The sequence below is a fragment of the Hirundo rustica genome, chromosome 1 (genome assembly GCF_015227805.2).
Source record: "Hirundo rustica isolate bHirRus1 chromosome 1, bHirRus1.pri.v3, whole genome shotgun sequence".
Classification (NCBI taxonomy): domain Eukaryota; kingdom Metazoa; phylum Chordata; class Aves; order Passeriformes; family Hirundinidae; genus Hirundo; species Hirundo rustica.
The window spans coordinates 39,776,934-39,800,030 of NC_053450.1; the positions used below are offsets into that span (position 1 = coordinate 39,776,934).

The window sequence follows — 23,097 nt, forward strand, 5'->3', positions numbered from 1 at the left end:
AACATGCCTTCTGACACTGTAAGATGTAATTAAGAATTTTCAAAAAATTTAAAATAAAATTAAAGGTTCCATTTTCTTTCCCCTTCTTAATTCACCGTTTAAAATTAAATGAAGTCAAGCAAAAGAAAAGGGTTTAGCCACAGCACAGGAAGTTATGACACTATTTTGCACTGCTAAGTACAGAGGATTTTATGAACTTTTCCAGCCTTTCTTCATGGAGAAGTGCAAAGGACAATTTCAGCCTGATATGTGAGCAGAGGTTGTTTATATTTGCAAAGACATTTATAAATACTAACAATGAAGGACTAGATGGCATTCATTCAAGATGTCTAAAGGAACTAAGAGGAGCATTTGGTACTTCCTTTCTTCTTATTCTCATGCCATTTCCACAACTGACAAACCACAGGATAGATAGATGCAATACAACTGCTCATTTCTACTTAAAAGGAAGGAATCCTTTCTTATATATGATGAGCTTCAGAAAAACAGTACTTGGAGCTGCTGGGAGAATATTAAATGGTCCAGTCAAAAAGTCAGAACATAATTATATTTTTTTTCAAACCCTAAACATCAACAGCAAAAGAATCTGGGATACTTGTGGGCTTAAAAGGGCAGAAACATGTCATCTAGATCAACCTAATAATAGATATATAGCAGCACACCAGGAGAGGAGGATGAGGAGAAAAGATAGAGTTAACTGGACTCTAATGGACATTTTCAGACTCAGTTTTTTTGAGAGTTTATGATATGATCTACAGGGTAAATATCTTAGCACCCAGCTTCAGGCTTTGTCTGCACTGCATAGTCAAATTCTTAAGAAGAACAGCAGAAAAATCTTTCACAGATCTTCAGTCAGGTTGTAACAGAGAGAAGCAGTAAAAGTCAAACCCTTCTCTCCACTACAGCCTTGCCTCCTCCAGCTGATTGAGTTATCTCACTGCTCCTTCAAAAACTTCTTTTGTGTGTCAGATTCCTGGATTACTTGTTGACCCAGGCAGTCTTTTTTCCATGCTACATCTCTGTTCCTCATGGAAGCATCAGTAGCATCAATATCTGCCCAGGCTCTCCACAGGCAGGGCAGGGTGTTGGGAGGAAAAAAGCAGAGCAGCGCCCTTGCTGTGTAGGAACAGCAGAATGCACACAAGGAGGTACCTTTGTAATGTCCCCGTGTTTGGCCAGCAATTTTTCCAAAAATCATCCCACTGGCAAGGGACAGAGATTAAGTGACTTCTGTGCCAAACACAGCACACATCAGCATATACCATGTGGAAGAAGCATGTTTGGGATTTGGCACTAGTCAGAAGCTAAATATGCTAACTGGCATGTCTTCCAAGCAAGACCTGGGCAGGAGGGTAGATGGTATTTCACATTTTCTTATCAAAGTGTAATCCCCTGCTGTTGTGTGCTGCAAGCACCCATGATGCTCTTGAAATGAAGCCCTCTGCAGTGCTGGTCCCATTATTGAAAGGGTTAGAGAGTTGCATACACAGCTCCAGATCCAGGGAAGAAAATCCAAAACCTGATTTGGACACTGTATAGATAGAGAAAATAATTTTCAAGTATGGAAGGCAGCTGCAGAAGAAGGGTATCCAGTGTTAGTAAAGAAAAACATATTAGGAAGGCGTTATTTACACTAGATAAATCAGAAATGGCATCAAAGTGAGCTAATATTACAAACTACTAATGCAACACATAATAGTGAAACAAATCACATAATAGATCACAACAAAGTGATTCAGTGTAATGAATACTGATACCAAGTAAGTGAACTGTGGGCTCTGGGGATACAATTTCCAATCCATTCCAGTGAGTGTGGGGGTAGCAGTGTGACCCAAAAAAAAAAAAAAAAAAAAAAAAAAAAATCATCCATTGCTCACACTGACCACATCCACACCTTTTGATGATATAGGTAGATAAAAATTATGTTAAAAAGTTATATTACCTACCAAGGCCAAATATAGGCATTTAATATTTTTTCTTGTGTCAAAGTAACAACTGAGATCTCATTACCCAAGCAGATGTCAGCCAGCTGTCCTAATTTCATAGAATATTATGAGTAAACAAACATTAAACATATTAAAAAGACAGCCAGACAATATTTTATCAACACAGATTACAAACTCATTTATTTCTTATTATTATAGAAAGCCCATTGCTGCTGCAGAACATGGTAGTTGAGGTTGAAATAAATCTAAAATTCCGATCTTGAGAAAGATTTTAGATTTTGGAGGTACAATAGGTGAGATCTTTGATTAAGATAGGGATGTCTTATTTAGCTTATATGAAGTATTTGTATTTTGATCACACACATGAAACTTCTGGTTACGTGCAAGTCATGATTTCATTTTAGATTGTCTTTATTCTAAATCCTTCCTTAGTCAGTTCTGGCAATATCAAAGCCTACCAAATCAAACATTAATTTGTGCATTTATAGCTAAATACTTTTTTTTTTTTTTTTAGTGCGCATTTGCAAAAATAATTGGGCCTTCTTTTTGTTTCTCTTTGACATAATGACATTCACACATGTAGCACTGAAAAGCTGGTTTGGCAGCTAAGGAGAGGCACAGCAAAAATCAACGAGCTGAACAGGGAGCTGCCTAAGCCTGCCTAAGCTATTGCAGTGTTACTGATAACAGCCTCTCTTAAGAGACCCTTTGGATCTAAAGGTTCTCAGCTGAGGTTCTGGCTCAGCTACAAGATTTTACAATCAAACGTCAGTGAGAGGCTTACCGACGCAGGGTGAATTTCTGAATAACAAGATCTCTATTACTGTCTGTTATGGTCTTAAGAGAAGCGATATATAGTAAGGCTCGAGGGTTGTGCGGTCAGTTTGGAATATGATTTTGAGGAAAACTAAATTTTAATGAATGTTGAAAAAAAACCATCAGATTAATAGATGCTGACGTATTTGAAACGAGCTAAATTTAGCTTACCCACAAATCATTACTGAAACAAAAATATTTGAGTAAGTTACTACATATGTCTACCATTATGATTGCTCAGTTCAAGTCCACAGAGCCATGTTACAGATTTAAGCTTCTGATATCTAAATTTCTGTCATGCAAAATTTTTGTGCATCTGTAATGGGATCAGAATTCTGTGTTCACATTAGACATAATTCATTTACTGTAATGTTTTTAATACATTGTTTTGACTTTGCCTCACAGTAATTACAATGCCATCAGAATTATAAAAGACAAGTAAATCAAATCAGCATGAATTTGGAGAAGCATCACACTTGGAAAGAATCATAAATCAAGCAGCTGTGCATAAAGTTGCACTATGGTAAGGTCATCACTTTCATCTTCAGAAAGCCACCTTAAGGGAAAAACATAAAAACCTGTCATAGACACAGCACATATAAAACTTAAGAAACAATTTGTGAGAGCCTACATCTGCACCTTTGATTTTCTAGGAAAGTTTTTCCGTTGGTTTATAGAAAAGAAGAAACTAACATGAAGAAAATAGTGACTTTTAAAATTTTTGTTTTAGTACTCACATATGTGTAATTTTAAAGTGTAATTAATTTTATTAATATATTTATGAAATATACATTAATTTTATTTGTTGGTCATATAGGTAACTAATAAATTGCTCTAAAGAATAACATAAAATCAGGATAATTAGAGTAGGAAAACATGTTCTGTGATAGCAAGTTATTGTCCTTGTAATTCATTCCAGGAACTCTCTCTTTCCTTTATCTCTGTTAGTTAAAACTGAATTTTAACAAACTAATGAGTCGCATGGTGAGCCCAATCTGAGCTCTGTAAGAACCTGTGGAGTTTTTGCTGTAGGTTATGTGAGAAACAGGCCTGAGTCCCAAGTTTGGGTAGACTAATTTTTCACTGGAACCATGGATACAGTGGTATTAATTTCCAAAGTTAAAAATATTCTATACTTTGGAAGGTTTATGACAATCTACCTGATGTGATATCTACGAAGGGGATAGTTTGGGAGGGATTCCCAAACAGTAAGTACAGCATCAAAGTAGCTCACATCTGAGGCTGCACCATTCAGCAGCTGGGAGATATGGCTGAAATAAACAGGTCCAGGCTGAAACACAACTGATTTTGGCAGCTAAAACTGCATGTGAAAGTCATAGAGTCTAGGAAAGGTGCGATGTGTCAGCTAGATAACAGGCATTTAAATGGGTTAGCAAAGGATTCAGGTTTGTCAGTGATTAATATCTTTTAGAGATGTTATTTGTATTGGAGAAGGCTTTTTTATGTGTGAGAAAGAGCCCATTCCCCAGCCATGAGAGGAGGAGCCCCTCTCCACAGGCCATGAGAGGAGGAGCTCCATGAGGAGCTCCATGTCTCAGCTGGAAGAGGGCCATGAACTCTGAGTTTTCTCTATCTGAGGAGCCTCTGGGTCACTGAGTACTCTGGGGTTAACCTCTTAATCTCTCCTACTTGACAATTTCCAGTTTGAGTAGGTTGATATATTTCAAGGTAGGCACATAGCTCAGCCCCAGTTAAATGTCCTTGTCAGCAGCGTGTAGAATCAACCTGTGCCAGTCACTCCCCCACATTAATGATGTGATTCAAGGTCTTGTGCTGGTGTCTCATATACCTCTGTGCTTTTACTATAAGATTTTAAATAAAATTGAAAAAAAAAATCAAATCTCTGGGGAAAAAAAAAAAAAGTTTGTCGTAATCTGTCTTCTTCAAGAATCTTCTTCTGACTGGTGTGGTCTGAGAATTCTTACAAGCAAAGGAGGTGAAGTGGCATCAACTGAAAATCCTGTCATGGATTGTATTGTGTTGTATCCAAGTGATATTGTGGTTTAAGAACTTTTCTACATGCCCACTAACTTAGACTTAGGTATCTAGATGATTAGAGAGCATCTGAGCATGCTTTGGAGGAAGTTGAAGCAAGGGAATTTTAATGTTTTTGGAAGATATTTAATGTTGTTGAGGTCAGTAACACCCTCATGCTCTCGTGATTTAGACCATAGAGACCAACTGAGTATTCAAGGACTTTAAAAGTTTATTTTTTTTGTTACAGAGGCTGGGATTTAGCTTCCAATAATTGTCAAGTTTACAGAAATATTTAGGGAAAAGATAAAATGAAATCCTCTTGGCTACCATTTCTGTTTTCAGATTACCAGGTAACATTCCTCTTTCTAGGTACAAGGAACTTGTAAATTTTCACACTTCTGTGCTCTCCAGATGCGTTAAAAAGCTAATTTCCACTTGGGAGGATATCAATATGTTTGCGTCAGTTATTTATTCTGAAATTCTGAACTGTATATAGTAGTGAACAGTCATTCCAAATATACCCTTCAATTTAATTTCCAATTTTTGAAATGGTATTGTTTCAGTTTGATGCAGACTGATGTGCACCTTCCTTTTGTACATCCCTTTACCCAAGGAACCCAGTATCTTCATCCTATTTGCTGAATGTATTCTGGGCCCATACAAAGCAAACATTGAAACAGAAGGATTCTAATGTTTTAATGTTGCCTTTGCTCCATAAAATACACTACTTATTCCTCAAGATTTGAATCTATGCTGCCATATTCCACTGCCTCCTTTCTGATTCCCCTCCATCTCTGTTTGCTTATCTCTGATATGTTTGCCAGAGCTATTTATGTGCTAATGCCTGTATAGTGGTTCACCAGACACCTTTTACCTCTTGAAAATACACATGAATACTTTCTTTTGGTAAAGGCATTTAATTATGCCTCTCCCTCCTCCAATCATCCAGTTTTAATTGTTTGGAAAAATCTAGTGTCTTTCTCTAACAATTTTCTGACTAGTTAGTTTCAAGTTGGTCAAAGTGCTCAAGAGTCATTGGGGATGGACTGATAGGAATATAACATTGTTAAAAACAAAAACCAAAAAACAAAAAACAACCCCCCCCCCAAAAAAAAAAAAAACCAAAAAAAAACCCCAAAACAAAACAAAACAAAACAAAAAAAAAAAAAACCAAAAAAAAAAAGGAAACAACAAAAAAAAAGTTATTACTGTCTTAGGAAACCAGACAGAAACATCTGAGAGACTTGTGAAAAAGAAAACAGCATGTACAGAGTGATGATACTGACCTACAGTTAAAACGATGCATTAAATTCCTAGCTGCAGCTGTGATTTCCACTTTTTCTAGAAACCAGCCACTTGCTGTGGAAGGGAAAAAAAAGAGCAAATTTAATATAGCCAAAACACAAATACAGCATAAGAAAAGTTTCTAATTTCATTTCCCATACCCCATGTGGTTCAGTACTTCCAAGTATATTCAACATCAATAATAAAACTGTAACACAGATGATTCAAATTACTACCAGCTTTTCTCAGTTTTACAGGGAAGGTCTTTGATGTTTTTGACAGAAAATGTAGTGGAAGATTTTTGTTACAACTTAACTTATTTTCCCAGATTGGATAGAACCAGCAGCAAGACAAATGAAAGAGAGTGCATGGTAATATTGAATACATTCTTGAAAAGCCATTTTGCCCTTTGAGGTACTTGGAAATGTCCTCCAAATGCACCCCTAGTGGGCATTCTACTACTCTTTTCTAATTAATATATTGATATGGACGTAAACCAAGTGGTGAAACTTAATGCTTCTCATATCCCTATTTTTCCAACAGTCATGATTCAGAATAGCATTTTCATTTAAGCCAGCACTCATATTTGTTTCAGCTTTAAGAAGATATTAAATATTCTACTTTAATCTCCTATTTTGCTGTGTGAAGAAATACCTTCATTCTTGTGATATAGAATTTTTTTCATAGAATATTTAAAATATTAATATTTTAAAACCAAAACTTTATTTTATATACAGTGTCTGTGCTGATGTCTTTGGTTCTGTTTGCCAATGCAAACACTTAATGACAACATTTTGAAACTAATTAGGATCATACTGCTAGTAGATGACAACATTTTGGTATTCTTTACATGTCCTAGAGATAAAGAGCTATATCCCATCTCATTATTTTGGTTTTCAAATATTTGGACAAAGTACTAAGTAGGCTAAAACCAATAAAAATATTCTTATTTGTAAATGCAAAATTTTAATTGCACATGCTAAAAATGTAATATAAAAATATTTGCAAATTGTGTGGATTTGGATAAAAAGTAAAGGTACAGTGATGTTTCTTGTTTTTTCATGTTTTTCAATGACATTTTCAAAAAAATAGCTGGGTTAAGTAGGCCATGAAGCTGTCAAGGTATTCCACCTTCAATTCACAAGATTCATTTATTGATATTGGGAAGTACTTTTGAAACTCTTTTAATGAAATCCTGTGAATGGTTTAATATGTCATAGACTCTACTTGGAATAGATGACCTTTCGTGAAATCTCTAAATCAGAGTCAAGATTATCAGCAATAAAATTTTTCAGTCTCTCAAATTTACACGACACTTTACAAAAGAATAGAAAGGCAAGTTTGCTCTCTTGAAAAGATTAAAATCTAATGCTTCATCCTTTATTGACAAAACTCCAACAGATCTCACTGAAATCTCCAGGTATGGAGAAATCTAGAGGTAGCTAGGATATATTAGCAAACAGATGAAACATCTCAAAGAGGTGTAACATTTGAGGAAGCTTGTGGGGATAACAGCTGATGTGGCAAAAGACTGTTGGAGGTAATTTCAGAGAAATATTTAGAGGAAGGTTGTCATGTCTAAGATGAATTGACACACACCAGCTGTGCTAGGAAGGCACTATTAGCAGCTATGTGATGTTGATCAGGACACAGAGAGGAAAAATAATAATTTTGTTGACAGATCAGGACCCAGGAAATAAAAGTTCAATCTATTATTTCCCCTGCAGACTTCTGTGCAACTCTCAGTACTAAAAGTCTGCCTTTGTGGAGTTTTCTTCCCAAATCGGATCTAAACTGAACTGTGTGCATGTATAGCAGTTATCACAAATAAGATGAAAGTCAGCAGGACAATGTTGTTTATTATAGATATTTCAACAGGTTTGGTGTTTTTTCTGTTTTCAACACCATGAAATATACAACATGACTGGGTAGCTGGGAAAATAAAAAAGCTGTTCAACATTGTCCAGATAGGAATTGCTATTTGCAGAGTTTTTCTTGGTTCATCCTAGAAATGATAAACCTTTTGGCACTTTATTATGCCTCATGCACTTAGATTAATCAGATATTATTAAACCTACACCTGTTTCTTTGAGACGCGTTAAGGAAACTTCACCTGACTAGAGTATCTTAATACAATCAGACATTTTTGATTCAAGTTATACATTCCCTGCAAATTCAGTATATGTATGTCTCTATATGTCTGTACCTATTTTGATATCTTCATATCCTAGGGGGTTTTAGCCCTATTAAATGTAAGCTCAAAAGATTATATGTATATGCCCTAGTCTCCTTTTTTTTTTTTTTTTTTTTTTAATGTAAAATTCAGGGTTTGGAGGTTACTGTACACAGAAGCATTTTCCTTCACTGTGTGGTTACATTCCATGGCCACATACCAACTGGACATCAGGGCAAGACTGGTGCACACTGGTTTTGTCAGACTTTCACAAGAGGAGATCTATGGGTGTGAGAGGGAGCTACAGCATGCTTTGACCAGAGTCCCCAAACTTACTCAAATCATGGAAAGTTTAGCCTGAAATTTGACAATTCAATCCTATCTTATTTAAGATATCTAATAAGGGTTTTGGCTGAGCAATGTTTGAAGGATAAAACTGTCTGAGGTTTATTTCAACTAGATCACTCTTAGAAAAAAAGCTAATTATAGAGTCAAGGGAAATGTGATAGAGGGGGTGAAAACAAGGGCAGTAAAGCAGACATCATTTGTACACAGATTTGTATTATCTAGCTGTAGCGGTACTGTGACTTCAAACACCTTTCCAAATGTCACACAGATCCTTAAGCAGAAGATGTTTTCAAGGCTATTGCACACAGAATACTTACCAAATCCTTTCCCATCATGGCCAATGAATGTAGGCTGCCTAATTTTTTTGTCTTAACCTTGAATATATCAACCTTTAATATTAAAACACAGTTATTAAAAATACTGTACCAATGTTTGGAAACTTACATATCTGTCTAGGTCTGTTCTGAGACCAATTCAAGTGTAATAGTAGAAATTCAGAATAAGTGAACCACTAAAGTGGTTTGTTTTCCTTACTGATCATGTGTGGCACAGATCCTCTCCTCTTAGGTCTCAGTTTCAACACAAACAATTCACTTTTTAACTGAGACAATCCCTACCACTTTCTTGACTTTCATCTACTGTGAAAACACTTTTGGTCTCGTGAATCCTTAGCTGGTATAGTCTTCTAAAATGTTTTTAGTATTGATACGTAAATAAAAACTCAGGAACGTAAAAGTTAAAAGCTTTTGCTACATTAACCATTATTCTTCTCAAATGTGATGTACTTTAAAATATTACATTGTCTCATATTGCAGATTTTTGAAAAGAAATTCTTTTTTCCTAAGACCTTTGACATCACTGGCTACAGCTCGACTTAGCTGGATTGCTAACAGGATTTCTACTCTTCTGTTTTGAAGGGTAATGACACCTCATGTGTAGTACCAGGCAAAAGGAAGTGCTACTCAGGACAGTATTTCACTTGCTCCTTGTACCTGTAGGTAACTAGATTTATTATCCTCCTCAGTATAGAAGATAATTCGTGGGTAAATATCTCACCGATAACCTGGCTGAAGAAACTCAGACTAATTCCAGGTAAAAAGATGATTATTATTGCTGGAGATAATGAGACAGATCTCTTAAGGTATATATTTTCACTGGAGTTCTAATTATTTACTCATTACTTTTTAATAACTCCACAGGAGAAAGTTACAGAGAATACATATATATTTCTTTTTCACTTAAGGGTAACCATCACTGTACTCCATTGCACACGTGATGATCAAAAGGAGCAATTTCTTTGCCAGAATAATATGTTTATTAAATTAGGAGAGCATCCAGCCAAGGTACTAGGACATCATGTAGAGAATTTGCATTCTTATGCGAATATCTGTATCTGAACTAAGGGTCTCTGAATAACAGCCTAAAGCACGATGGATATCGGAATCAGGCTGAGGTGTATGGTTCCATTTCATCTGGTTTTAGGCTTATAAATTCAGGGATGCTCACAGCACCAGTTTCCGTGGTAAAGTGAAATGATGGGATGTAGAGACTGATGTGTCCTCATGCACGATACTCAAGGTGTGTGCACGGCACAGGGCAGTGCACACACGTGCACACGCACAGGCAATGCACACTGTGCATTTCAGAATGAGGAAATACATAACTGGGCACATAAGTGGAGGCAATATGAAGATGTATCTGGGACTCAGAGGCAGAAGAGCAGCAGAGAGAGCTAGATGCAATAGAAGTAAAATATTCCTTGGTGAATCTAGTGAAAAGAAGAAACACAGAGCGAGCTGAGACTATAACTCATGTAGTGATGTGGGAAACAGAATAAATGCCTCAAGTTTTCTAAAGAACTTACATAGGTTTAATGTTTGCTTTTCCAGTACAGGAATGAACCTATAAAATCTGTGTCCTCACCTTTCCTCTTTCTAAGGGGTTTTGATGCTCCAGTGAGTGAGCAAGTTGGAATACCTCAAATTTGTTCTCATTCCCAAACAAAATAAGACACACATTGGCATCAGTCCCTACTCCCCTTTTGTCACCTGTGTACACTTTAATAGTATACTCTCTCAGGTTTTTTTACTTGACTTCCTTGTTTATTCAAGTTGTTATCTGTGTCATTCTTTCGCTTCTCTCCTCTAATAACAAAAGATCCTGGAATTTCTCTCTGTATTTTGGACTTATTTGCATTCACAGAAAAGCCTCTGAAAAACAGAAACACTTTTTTTTTTTTTTTTTTGGTAAGTAAATAAGATGTTAAATGAAAAAAAACCTATGAATTTATGTGGAACAGCAAAAGATAGGCATATTTTTAAAATATCTATGGACAGAATCACTCTATGGCAGTTACTTTAATTTAGTGTCTGCTCAGTGTTTTCACCTATTATGCTATAAAAAAAATATTACTAGCTTTACACAATATTTTTTACTCATTCATTTCAAATACACAGATAGGACGCTCCTTCGCAACTTCTTGCACATGCAGTTTTTTAATGTCCAGTTTGCAGCCTGGAAAGAAGGAAGGAATATAGTGAAAATGTTCCATTGCATGACAATTAATTAGGTAGAGTGTTGTTGCTGTAATGGTGGCATTTTTACTATACTAAAACTTCATTTTTTCATTAATTTATCAATGCAACAACTGAGTTTAAAGTGCTGGAACAACTACAAGATTCTTTATTTTGTTCCTATTTGTAAACCTCAACTTAGAAATTTAGGAGTAAGCATTTCCTTTGTCTTAGTGAAGCAAAGGAGTGTTGTCCTCACTGTCCTTGAATGGGCATGCAGAAAAGTTTCATCATGACTCAGGCAGGCACATTTGAGAAGGAAGAGCCCAAATACATGTCTGTTGCTTCCTCCTCTGTGACTGGTTGACAAGAGGATTGGAGCTCTGTTCCACATGCAGAGCAAAGAGGATCTCATTAGGCAGCAGGTAGGAAGGGAGTTCAGCAGCTCACTGTATCCCTCTGTTGTTTGGGAAAGATTGCTCTCTGACTTACACTCCTTTAGAATCTTCTGCCGGGGCTTCAGCTGCATGGTCCATCTTGCCACTAGTTAGTCATGAAGACTATTCATTTTCCCTTCCCTTCTATTATTTGTAGCTTCAGCCCTGTTCAACAAACTGCATTCCAATCTCTTCTACTACTATCCAACTCCCTTTAATTATAGCAATAGGATATAATCAGGCTTCTGTGGAGGAATCCAGGAATTACACTCATGACCTGCCAGGTGCATAGAGAGAGAGTCAGAAGATTCAGGAAGGGACCATGAACCGTCTGGTCTTAAAAACTTGCTCTGATAAGGAGAGAAAGTATAAATGCATTGGAGAACATTGCCTGGACTGATCAGTTCTGCAGGGTACATCCGACTTCAAAGAGATTTTACGGGGTTTGGGATTTTTGATTCATAGTCTTGGTCCAAACTAGTCTCAGGTCAAACAAGTCTAGTTACAATGTGGACGCCCTTACTAATCTGAAGTGTTTTATCATCTAAATGACTCCTTTGGAAAAAATATCTGTTATACATCACAGAATTCATACAGAATTCATAGAGAGTTCACAGAATTCACAGAATGACTAGGTTGGAAGAGACCTTCAAGATCAAGTCTAAGCCATGCCCTAACACCTCAACTAAACCATGGCACCGAGTGCCACATCCAGTCTTTTTTTGAACACATCCAGGGACGGTGACTCCACCACCTCCCTGAGCAGACTATTCCAGCACTTTATCACTCTTTCCATTAAAAACTTTTTCCTTATATCTTACCTATATTTCCCTTGTTGCAACTTAAGACTGTCCTCTCATTTGTCAGTTGCATCATCCCAATCCTCTCTTCATAACGCACACAGAGGCAATGAGCCCGATGTCCCTCCTTTGTGAACTGTGTTTTCCAACCCAAAAGGTGAAGTCTCGCCTGTCATGCTCTCCGTAGTGCCCTTTGGCTCCGCACAATTGCCACATTCAGTGACTGTCAGTCAGACAGATGGCTGTAGTTAACTTTCACGACTGAAGCTGTGGGAAACAAAAGCACTGAGCTACGTGCTTTACTTCCCGCAATGGCATGGCAGGGCTGTCCATCTCCTTCCCTTCCCCTCTAGACCAGCTGCAGCCCCACACCGCATCCCCCTGGGAGTGAGCAAGGCAGCCTGTGCTGGGGTGCGGGACGTGTTCACCAGCCAGGGAGTTCGTACATGCTTACTGCCCAAATGTCACCTTGCACACTTGCTTGAAATCGGGTGCTGTGCCTAAAAGGCTCTTATGAGGAGCCTCCAGATGAGCAAACAACAGCAACAACAAAAGACGGATAAAGTGCAAATATAGAGCCCTTGTTTCCCTAGAAAACTGTCTGAAAATGGTCAAGTGTGATGCGTAGGAATGAGTCGTTATTATATATAGCAAATTTCATTAATGGATTTCAAACAACTTTATCATTAATTCTTTGAATTAGTAACATGATAGCCATCCTACAGATAAAACAGAGAGACGGTGAGGTCAAGACAATTTTAAGGAAGTTCAGTGGCAAGACTTGCTGACTGCCAGAGGTAGAATTTCCCTCTGAATGTCACAGTGAGAAAACAGAATTGGGGGGGGAAACAGTGAAAATAATTGAATCACAAAAGGAAAATTAAACAATACCAATTTCTTACTTGAGTTATAATTATTCTCCTAGATAACTTATTAGTAGAACATGTATTAAGTGCAGAATATAATTATATTCTTATTAATTTTCTTTTTTCTTGTATGCAAAGGAATAGTTTACTTTCTTCACGCAATGATGTTATAATCTTTAGATCTCAGGATTTTAATGTGTCAAAATGTAGGATTTTCATTATAAAACACTACCCTTTAGAAAAAAAGCCAAAAAGGATTTAACTCTGGCAGTGACTTTGTTGCTTTTAACAGGAGGCTAGCTGTGTGATATATGTGACTGATTTTAGAAAGTAAAAAGTATTTTTCCTGTTTTGCTGCTGATCAAAAGAACAATTTTTTCCAGTTCTCCCAAGTCAACAGCATCCACAATAACTAGAAATGACTAAAATAAAATTATTCAGTATTATAATGTAAAACCATGTTATTTAACTGTATGGGAAAATTTGAAAATAATATGTGTGAAGTACAAGAATGGATTAAAGGGTAAATTTTAAAATACTTTAAGAGAGAGTATCTCATTTTTCTCTCCCTGATGTACATTCTGCAATGACTGGAGAAGGGATCTGTCCCCTGTGTCACCATGAGTATCATATATACGTATGCACTAAATTTCTCCCAATCAAAATATTTCTTGGAAATACTGTTAGATGATATGTAACCACTGCAATATCAAGCAAAAAGAGATCTTGTTAAGACTGTGCCACAACCTCACAGAGCTATTTGACAACATGGCATTCTACAGTCAGATGTAATTAAAATTCAAGCACTTGAAAAGAATAACAAAACTAATTTTTTTTTTTTTTTTTTTTTTTTTTGCCATTTCTTCCTTATAAGTGTTTTACCACCATCTCCCAGATCTGAAATTTGAGAAGTGAGGCTAGACTAGCTCAAAACTAAAGTGAAAGGATTGAATTGGGAAGGTTTGATTCTTGTATCACAGTGTCAAAGAGCAGTGGACCTGCCCCACGAGAGTGGACAAGGTCGAAGCTGAGCACAACCCCAGCTCAGGCAGTGACCAGATTCTGCAGGATCTGTATGATGCAAGCAGAGCTGCCAACAGTCCCAGATGCCACAAACAGTGAAAAAGACCTGGGATCCATCCTGGTGATTGACTTGATGGCAGAAGGAGAAAGGGCCAGAGAAGGAATGAGAATAAAGGCTACAGCATAGGTCCAAGGTCTGTGCAGAAGAAGGGGGCAGAGAAAGAACTAGAGAAAGATGCATAGCATGTAGCTCAGGCATGACCTGACCGGGACATCCTCTGCCCATCGTGGCTGGAGGTTCCAGGTGAGTCCAGCCAAGGCAAGTTAGATCTGTAGACTTATCGTGGCCCTGATACACTGGAGCCAAGTTGAGAGGTTGCATTCATGATCCTTGGATCAGATCATACCATGGATAGCGCTGGGAGAGTCCATTGTACAAAGGAGGGCAACTGAGGGAGGTTAATGTAGGCAAGGGTAGGAGGGCTAAAATGCTTAAGTAGTGGTCTTTGTTTGGGTATCAGATCACAAGTGTAGCAACCAAGCTTTTATGTCTCTAGTGTACTGAATAAATTAGAAAGGGGAAAGATTGAAGGAATCTCTGAAAAGAAATTACATACAACAAGGGTAACATATACAAATGTGACAACTCCATTAATTTTATAAAATTCTAATTATTTCATAATATCAATATGAATTATAGCTCTCTGTTAAATTTATAATCACCTTGAAAGTAACATAATAAAGTTTTTTCACCTTTTCAATATTTAATTGTTTTGCCTTAAAAACCACAGTAGTGACAAATTCAGCTTCTGAAAGCCCTGCGTGTGAGAGGAGAGAGACAACACCATGTGACCCCTCTGGATTCCTGAGGTGCAAGCATCTCAAAGGAAGGTACAATAAAGGGAAACTACTTATGTATATACTCAGCTGGAAGCCTCTGCTCATTAATACACCCAAAGGCACAAGTGTGCACTGCCAGATCTCGAGGGTCTGTACTCTATCAACTGCATTTTGATGGCTTCAATTAGCCATTAGCAAATGCTTCATCACAATCCCAAGAAGATTTTTTTTTTTAAAAGGAAAATATAGTTGAGATAAAATACTAAGGCACTCTATGAATGACAGGGCTGTATCTGAAATTTAACATCACATGGCTTCAGGTTATGGTGAGTGTGATTAACAGCTTTCCATTCTTCCAATTAATACGATACTGGTTTTGCTTTTAGCTGAGAAAAGGGAGAAAATAAATTAGGTTTAGAAAGCTGTCAAAAAGCATATCTGGTTTTCACAATAAATTGTGAGTAAATTTGTCCATAAAGATCACTTTTAACTTCATGTGTACCAACTGCTGTGGAGCTGCTTAAATCTCTCTTGAACATAAATGGCAAAGATTTGGGGGAATCACTGTCCTAGATTCTTTTTCTTCATTGGTTGGAAATCCTTCCTTGAAGATATCTAAAGCATGGATGGAAAGAAATAAAAACCACAGAAATGAGCTATTTCATTTGTTTGTTTTTTTTACTTAAACTAATAGAAAATATAATACCTATTCCTTGTTTGTGATTTTTTTGTCTCTTGATTTAAGAATATTTGCAAAGAATAAAAAATATTACCAGAGGGGAAAAAAAAAAAAAAAAGAATGGGGAAATTATTCCAAGAGGTCAGTGACAGAGAGAGAGCCAAGGTCATAAGGACTCCAGTCTCACCCCCGCCTTTATCGCCCATGCTCTGTTGTTCTCTCCTCATTTCTGTGTGCTTGTACCTGTATCCTGAGTACTTCTGCATGTGACAGTGATCAGTCTTTTACAAGGGTTGCACTCAAATGCTTTATGTTAATCTGAAGGTCCTCTTTGTTTCAGTCTTGTGTGTAGGAGATGAAAGGCATTGAGCCCTGTTCTGTACCCATACTGTGTAAGTGGTCAAGTGAAAATAACACATCTAAGCAATATAAATTCTAATCCTAGATACAATTTTTAGATTTTCAATTGCAGCAAAAATGTGCAAAAAAAACCCCAAACCTCAGTCTCTGTCACTTCTACTGAAATTATTCACTTACACTGAGATTATTCACAGATTTAATTTTGGATGCATTCAGAGACCTTACTGAAATTGGACCAGAAGTTCCAATCCAAAGTGTGTTGGGGTAGTTAATTTTACATCTACTTCAGCTCACTTTAGATGAGCTGACTAATTTTTTTACCAAATAATTAATTTGTTTTCTGCATAAAACCCAAGCCCAAATTATTTGAATATTAAGTATCATTATTTGATCTGTTAGCTAAGTTACTATTTGTTCCATCATATGGTGGCATTCAGTATGCAGCACATTAGGGACTAGGATGGATTGTAGGTGAAAGGATTTCTTTTATTTTACTTAACCAAGGCGACAAATATAAGAATTGTTGAGCTAATTTTAGGAGACATAAATATTTGGAGTGTATAAAGGTAATAAAGCTGAAGATTATATGTAGATTTGAGCTGTTATTTACTGAAAATATTTGTTTGGAATGTGCAAACAAACAAAAAAAATCACTTAATAGTAAATGAGCTATAAAAAATCATGTTGATAATGTTGGTAATATGAGCAGCTGAGGACTAAACAAAAGAGAATAGAAATATTACAATATTGCAAGAAAAGGATATTTCTTATAAATTGTTCTTTGTAGCATATAATAATGCTTCTGTGCAATCAAGTAAATATTGCATTTCCCACTTTATGGTACAGAAATTAAGATGACTGGGTAATATTTTCCTTCATACATTTTAAATTATTATCCAGTCTCTATAAATCATTAAATAAAGACAATAAAAAATTCCGTTTTGATAAAGGTTTCTACTGTAATACTAGGACATGTTAACCTCCTGAACCACTCCACTGCTTTGAAGTAGATTTATACCTACCAGAAAGTGCTTCTTTTAATGGCCACTGTATAGGGAATTCAATCCATCCATCTCCATTAGAAGAAAGAGGAAGTGTTTTATTTATGGTGAGACTAAAGGTATCCAGGGTTGATGTGTTTTGTATTTTAAAGTGACAAAGAGACAACTGGGATATGTTGTTTTCCAAACTCGGTAGGCCAAGTCTCACTTTATAAAGCATTCCCAAATTGGACGGCAAATGTGTCTAGGAATCAGCAAAACAATGAGTTAGCATCCAAACAGAGGCATACAGATAAATGCATAGGTAGTTTACAGGAAGAGAGGAAGTTGGCTGTAAAGGAGTCAGCACAATCCTGGACCCATTTGGTTCAGTCTTGGTGCTAAAAATCCAATTCACTTCGAAAGCAGCAGAACCAGGTTGACTGTAGGCACTTAAGGACATTTTAGCTTTATCCTCTAGGGGCATTCATTGTAATTGTTCTATCAAATTCAAATTACATACGACAATGATTTCTAATGTGAATAAGTAATGTTAATGTCATTTAAAATTATATGCATTATTAACTATGACTGTTTGTTGGGGGAAAAAATATTATGCTTGATCATCATGAACTTGAGAAAGCCGGGAATTAAAAATGAAATCTGGCACGCAACTGAAAACTTCAGCTCTGATTTTCTTGAATATCTAAACAATAATACCTCCAATATTTACAGCACTACATGATTATTTCTCTTTAAAAGGAAACTCAAAGAAAATTTAAATATAGGCAAATCTATATATTATTTTACATCATAAGTTATTCGGTTCTCAGTCTGATGTTCTACTTTGTTTTCCATGGAAACTGGATTTGACTTGCCATTGCTTCCATAAAAAACCATAACCATCTTGGATACATTTTCTGACAACTTTTCAAATTCTGATTTCGTTTCTTCTTGATGTTTTGTGAAATAAGTCCTCCATCTGCCTTCTGAAGAAATAAAATAAGGAAAATAAAAAGGAAAAAATTTAAAGGATGTTTCTGTTTTCATATGTTAACAAAGCTATCTGATATAAAATTTCTAAGACATACCTTGTTCTACATGGGTCACATTATTTTATAAGCATGTCACCTGGGTATGGAGCAGCTCCCTAAGTTTATTGCCATTTTTTACTATTACAAAGGGGAAACTATTGTCATATTAGTAAGTATAATGATGTACTGTGATGAAAATATTCTCACATTATTATTTCAGAACTGATTAATAAAAAAATCAGTGTAATGACAAAAGCTATACCTGAATTCATTTGCTGTCTTCCTAAAGGCCAGACAGATGTACTCCTCCTCTCCTGAACTTCTAATTTAAAAAAATAGATCAAATGAACATTTTTGTAGAACAGTGTCTATATGATAATAAAGGTCTGTATTCATGTCTAGTGAGGCAATTGACTGAGTATTATATCATTTAGATTAAAGATTCAACTAGGAAATGCACAGTGTGATTTTCTATTTAAGCATCATCTAAATAACATACTATTAAATAAACTGTCTCTAGGGCTGGCTCTTTACTGGGAAAATGGTAGTAACATGAAGATTCAAGTATTTTTCATTTTAAAGCTTTTTTTTTTTTTCATTTATGCTCTGGATGAATGAGCACTAATTGGATGTCTTTAATGCCCATTCTACAGGCTGATGTTCCTCCCACAGATAGTAGCCCTCATTGATTTCATTGGGATTTGGTAGAGATCAAAGCTGCTTGTAAACATTAGGTGGTGACCTGAACTGAAAATGAGAAGACTTCTTTTGAATTCTTAGCCAAGACTGGATTTGCCAATTATTGTATAAAGAAACTCACAGGAACATTTGTCCAAATCAATGAAGTCTAGTACAAACAGATCTAAATATTCCCTTTTTTTTTTTTTTCAGAGAAGTCCCAACATACAAGTTAAAACAAGCTGAAATTATTTGCTTCTGCACACTAACAGTTTCCACCCCACCCCCCCCCTTTTTTTTTTTTTTTCTGGTTTCAAATGATCAAAAGTTAGAGATCATACAGCAGAGAAAATTGATTGAACTAGGATCTTCTTCAGTCTCAAGAGGCTATTGCTGGACAAGTGCAAGAAAATGCCCGGGGAGTTAGGAAGAAAAAAAATAGAACACATTTTGTAATCCAAGGACTCATCTTTACTGTCAATTAATTTCTCTGAGAGACATTGTCTTAGGCACATTTCTGGGCCTTGGTACCCACTGATATGGTTGGAGTGTGTTGTGGTAGGTCCCAGTTTGCACACCAGATTGTACCAAAATCCATGCTTGGATTGAAACCATGACACAGGGAGGGAGGGAGGGAGGGTGTGCATTCCCTTCCCGTCTTGACAAAGAACCACAAGCAGCGGGGTCAAAACTGCTCCTCTGTGGCCTGATTACTCACATGATGTCAGTCAAAAGTTTCTGGCAAAGTTTCTGGCAAACTCCAGTTTCTGGCAAAAGCTGTCCAAGCAGTGTAGAATTAATAATGTAAATTAGCCATCTTGAATAAAATGGAGACATTTTCTCCACTGCTTAAACATAGTTTTCCCCATTTTTTACCTCATTTTCACTCTGCCTAGCAAGTAACTGGTATTAGAAGCTTAAAAAATAGTTTTCAAGTGTAGAATGAAGCCTTGGAATTTGTAAAAAGGAATAGGACAATTTGTTGGCATTTACACCACTGAAAATCTGGAATAACAAAGCAGATATCTTCTGGCAAATAGTGGTTATTAAGTGGTACTAAAACACAAAGTGTTCAGACACAGTAATTCCCTGTATAATGGCAATGTTCTACAGGAATATTTTAAAACACAACTTGTTTGTAGAAGCAAATCCTATAGCTGCACTCTCCAGTTTGGAATGAATTTCTTAGGGGATGATAGTTTGAAGATAGTGTTGACCCGTGTCATCCAGAGTTACTGAGGCAGATCTTTTTCCATCACGTCTATCTTTAAGCCATGTTTGAGCCATAAACAATGTTTCTGCCCCTGGAGAGGCTGACTCTTTCACAATAATCTTCTCCAGAAGCCAGTCAGAGCCTCTCCCTTTTTCAACAACCATCCTTTTCAGAATACCAATATCTACGGCCTCCACTCGAAAAATATCCACCTGAAAAATTCAGAATCAGAAGTCATATGGCAACAGAAAACAGAACTGTGTAACTAAATTATCTTGAAATATTAAAGTGAGAAGAAAATCAGGATTTTTTAATTAATTCAATAGATACCAACAGAACTAGAGATGACAAGTTTAAACATACTAAATGCCTGCATTAAGAAGTGTTTATTCCCTTTGTGGTTCTGCAATTTACAGCTAAACCACCTCTTTGCCCACACAGATTGCTTATACTCACTTCATGAGAAATTTTCCTTCCCAAAATTGATGCTTAATGACCTACAGGGAATATGTTTTACACATATCTTACTCTCAACAAAATAGACCCCAAGGGCTATTTCAGAAAAGAAATACGGGGAATGAGAAGGGTAGAAATGAGCATCACAGAAGGAATCTCTTAGGAAAGAATGACAGACTTAGTTCCAGATTTGGATTAACTTGTAAGATTAGTTTCAACATAAGTAATTGAATTTAAGGAAAAAAAATTAATAAAACTATGTTGAAATAAGTTCTGCTATTCTTTATCAGTTAAAAAAGCCACAATATTTTTACAATGTTTAGAACACTGAACTAAGATTTCTAAGAAAATTGTGATGCATCAGACATTCAACACTTTCACAATATGTGGTTCTGGCTTTTTGTGTTACAATTATTTCCTGTTTCCTCAGCAGAAAAACAGACATTAAAGTCTTGACATAGAAACTTTCCACATTTTTTGCTTTATAGATTAATGAATTATCATCTCATTTCTACTGGGGATGAAAACTGTTAAAATCTAGTGGTATTTGTGATGGAACTTCCAGCAGGATTTAAACATGCAAAGATGGTTTTGACGGGACTAGGTAGCAATAATGATGAAAACACTGAGTCCTGAGAAGTTTTGAAATCGTCCCAATGTAATTCACACTGAAGTTGCCCTGCAAGAAGGCAGCAACCCGTACCTTAAAGGTTTATGCAGAGATGAAACAGAGAATAGCAGTTCTCTTGCTCCACCAGTCACAGTTTCTTTCCTGGACAGGTTTTCCAGCTGAAAAACTAATGAAAGTTTTGTGTCACAGAGATGAGCCTAACCAGCTTGCACCTTAATAAGACACAGCAAAAGCTCAAATACTGAGCTTAAAATTGCAGATAATATTTGACCATCCACTTTAAAAAGAATCCCCAGAAACAGAAAAAAAATAAATTTGTTTAACTTTTGTTTCTTGTTTTTCATTAATATCCGTACATGTGATTTTGAACCACAAAATTTTGTGCGTTTGTGAACCACACTTTAACAGTGCCCTGAAAATAACAATCAACCTGTCAGTGATTACTCTCTAAGTTCTAGACAGAAAGGTGATATTAGTCAAAAACTGCTACAATGTACTGTCTAGTCATCACATCTGCCTTATCACTCAAGTTATCATGTGAAAGGGGAAAATGAGGCAATGATATTAAGGAAAAAAGCTGAAAGAGGCACTTGAATAGCTATGCTTCACAAGGAAGTCAGGGTTACCAGCAGCTTAGTGAATTTACAGCAGAGCAAATACATTGGAATGGCTGAAATTCTAGATGGAGTACAGAACTGCAGGAAAAGAGGCTCCTCTTCATGTTTTCCATAGCTAAATCAAAAAAAAATAAGGTTTAGTGTCAACACAACCATTTTATTTTATTACCTATTGGACTAATTTGATGATTGAATACCATTAATTTGAACTCTTAATTTACCTTAATTGTGATATTAATTTGATCACTCCTTTATCCCAGCTTTAATTGGATTGGTAAAGTTATATCATCATGTCTGAATAAAATTAATTTGTTACACTTATTAAATAAAATGTTTTAAAATACACGCAGTTAGGAGATGACTGAAAAACACAGACTGAAGTAAGAAACATACAGACCCCTGTGTCTGTCAGTAAATATTTTAAGTTCAAAAAATGTGAAAATTTTTCCAAAAATTGCTGCTAGTTCTTGCAAATTATTATGCTTATTTTAATGCATGACTGTTGAGGTTTAACCCCAGGCAGTATTCAAGCCCCACAGAGCTGCTTGCTCACCTCCTCACCAGCAAGAACAAAGAGAGAACGAGAACAGCAAAAGCTAGAAAATCTGTGGGTTAAGATAAAGTTTTATAGAGAAAGTGACAGCCATGCACACCAGCAGAGCAAAACAAGGAATGAATTCAGTGCTTCCCATGGGCAGGCAGGTGCTCTGCCATCCCCAGGAGACCAGCACTTGTAGTGGTTACTTAGGAAGACAAACACCATCACTCCAAATGTCCTTCCTTCCTCCTCTTTCCTGCCATTTTATACACTGAGCATGATGCCATAAGGTCTGGAATATCCCTTTGGTCAGCTGGGGTCACCTGTCCTGGCTGTGTCTCCTCCCACCCTCCCATGCACCCCCAGCCTCCTCACCAATGTGGCAGCACGGAAAGCAGAGAAGGCCCTGGCTCTGTGTGAGCCCTGCTGAGCAGCACTGTGCTCAGCACAAATCCAAAACAAAGCCTCATACCAGCCAGTGTGAAGAAAATTAATTCTACCCCAGCTGAAAGAAGCACAATTATTTTATGAGAAACCCATGAGAAAGCTCTTGTCAGATACTTGTTAGAATAATTCCTTTTTAAGATAAAACAGTTTTCCAGAGAATGACTCATTTAGTGGCATGATCATCAGCATCTCCCAAAAAATCTATTTTGTCAGTGATCTACTCTTGGAAAGGAGAGTTAGGAATACAGGAAATATATATATAGGAGTACAGGAAAACGACAGTCATTCTGCTGGCCTCTTGACTTGTGCTGTCTCTAGAAGGATAGCTGGGTCTATCCTTGATGGTTAACGAACTTTTACTACTTATTAACTTCGTGACTTAATGAATCAGGGGCAGCAGCTGCTATGGGTTATCTATGA

The 23,097-nt window shown here is 36.5% G+C and overlaps 1 protein-coding gene across 1 annotated transcript in view; it reads right to left on the reverse strand.

Annotated features, from left to right (window-relative positions):
* Positions 1 to 3,248: 3,248 nt before the first annotated feature.
* Positions 3,249 to 23,097, reverse strand: part of LOC120759734 (lipoxygenase homology domain-containing protein 1) — a 134,373-nt gene continuing 114,524 nt past the window's right edge. The window contains 14 exon segments of the mRNA XM_058419974.1: positions 3,249 to 3,318; positions 6,047 to 6,119; positions 8,883 to 8,909; positions 8,912 to 8,954; positions 10,489 to 10,656; positions 10,658 to 10,775; positions 11,001 to 11,082; positions 13,531 to 13,603; positions 13,721 to 13,820; positions 13,822 to 13,882; positions 17,106 to 17,328; positions 17,874 to 18,052; positions 18,360 to 18,419; positions 19,993 to 20,200. Of these exon segments, the coding sequence (XP_058275957.1) occupies positions 3,249 to 3,318; positions 6,047 to 6,119; positions 8,883 to 8,909; positions 8,912 to 8,954; positions 10,489 to 10,656; positions 10,658 to 10,775; positions 11,001 to 11,082; positions 13,531 to 13,603; positions 13,721 to 13,820; positions 13,822 to 13,882; positions 17,106 to 17,328; positions 17,874 to 18,052; positions 18,360 to 18,419; positions 19,993 to 20,200 (1,485 nt within the window).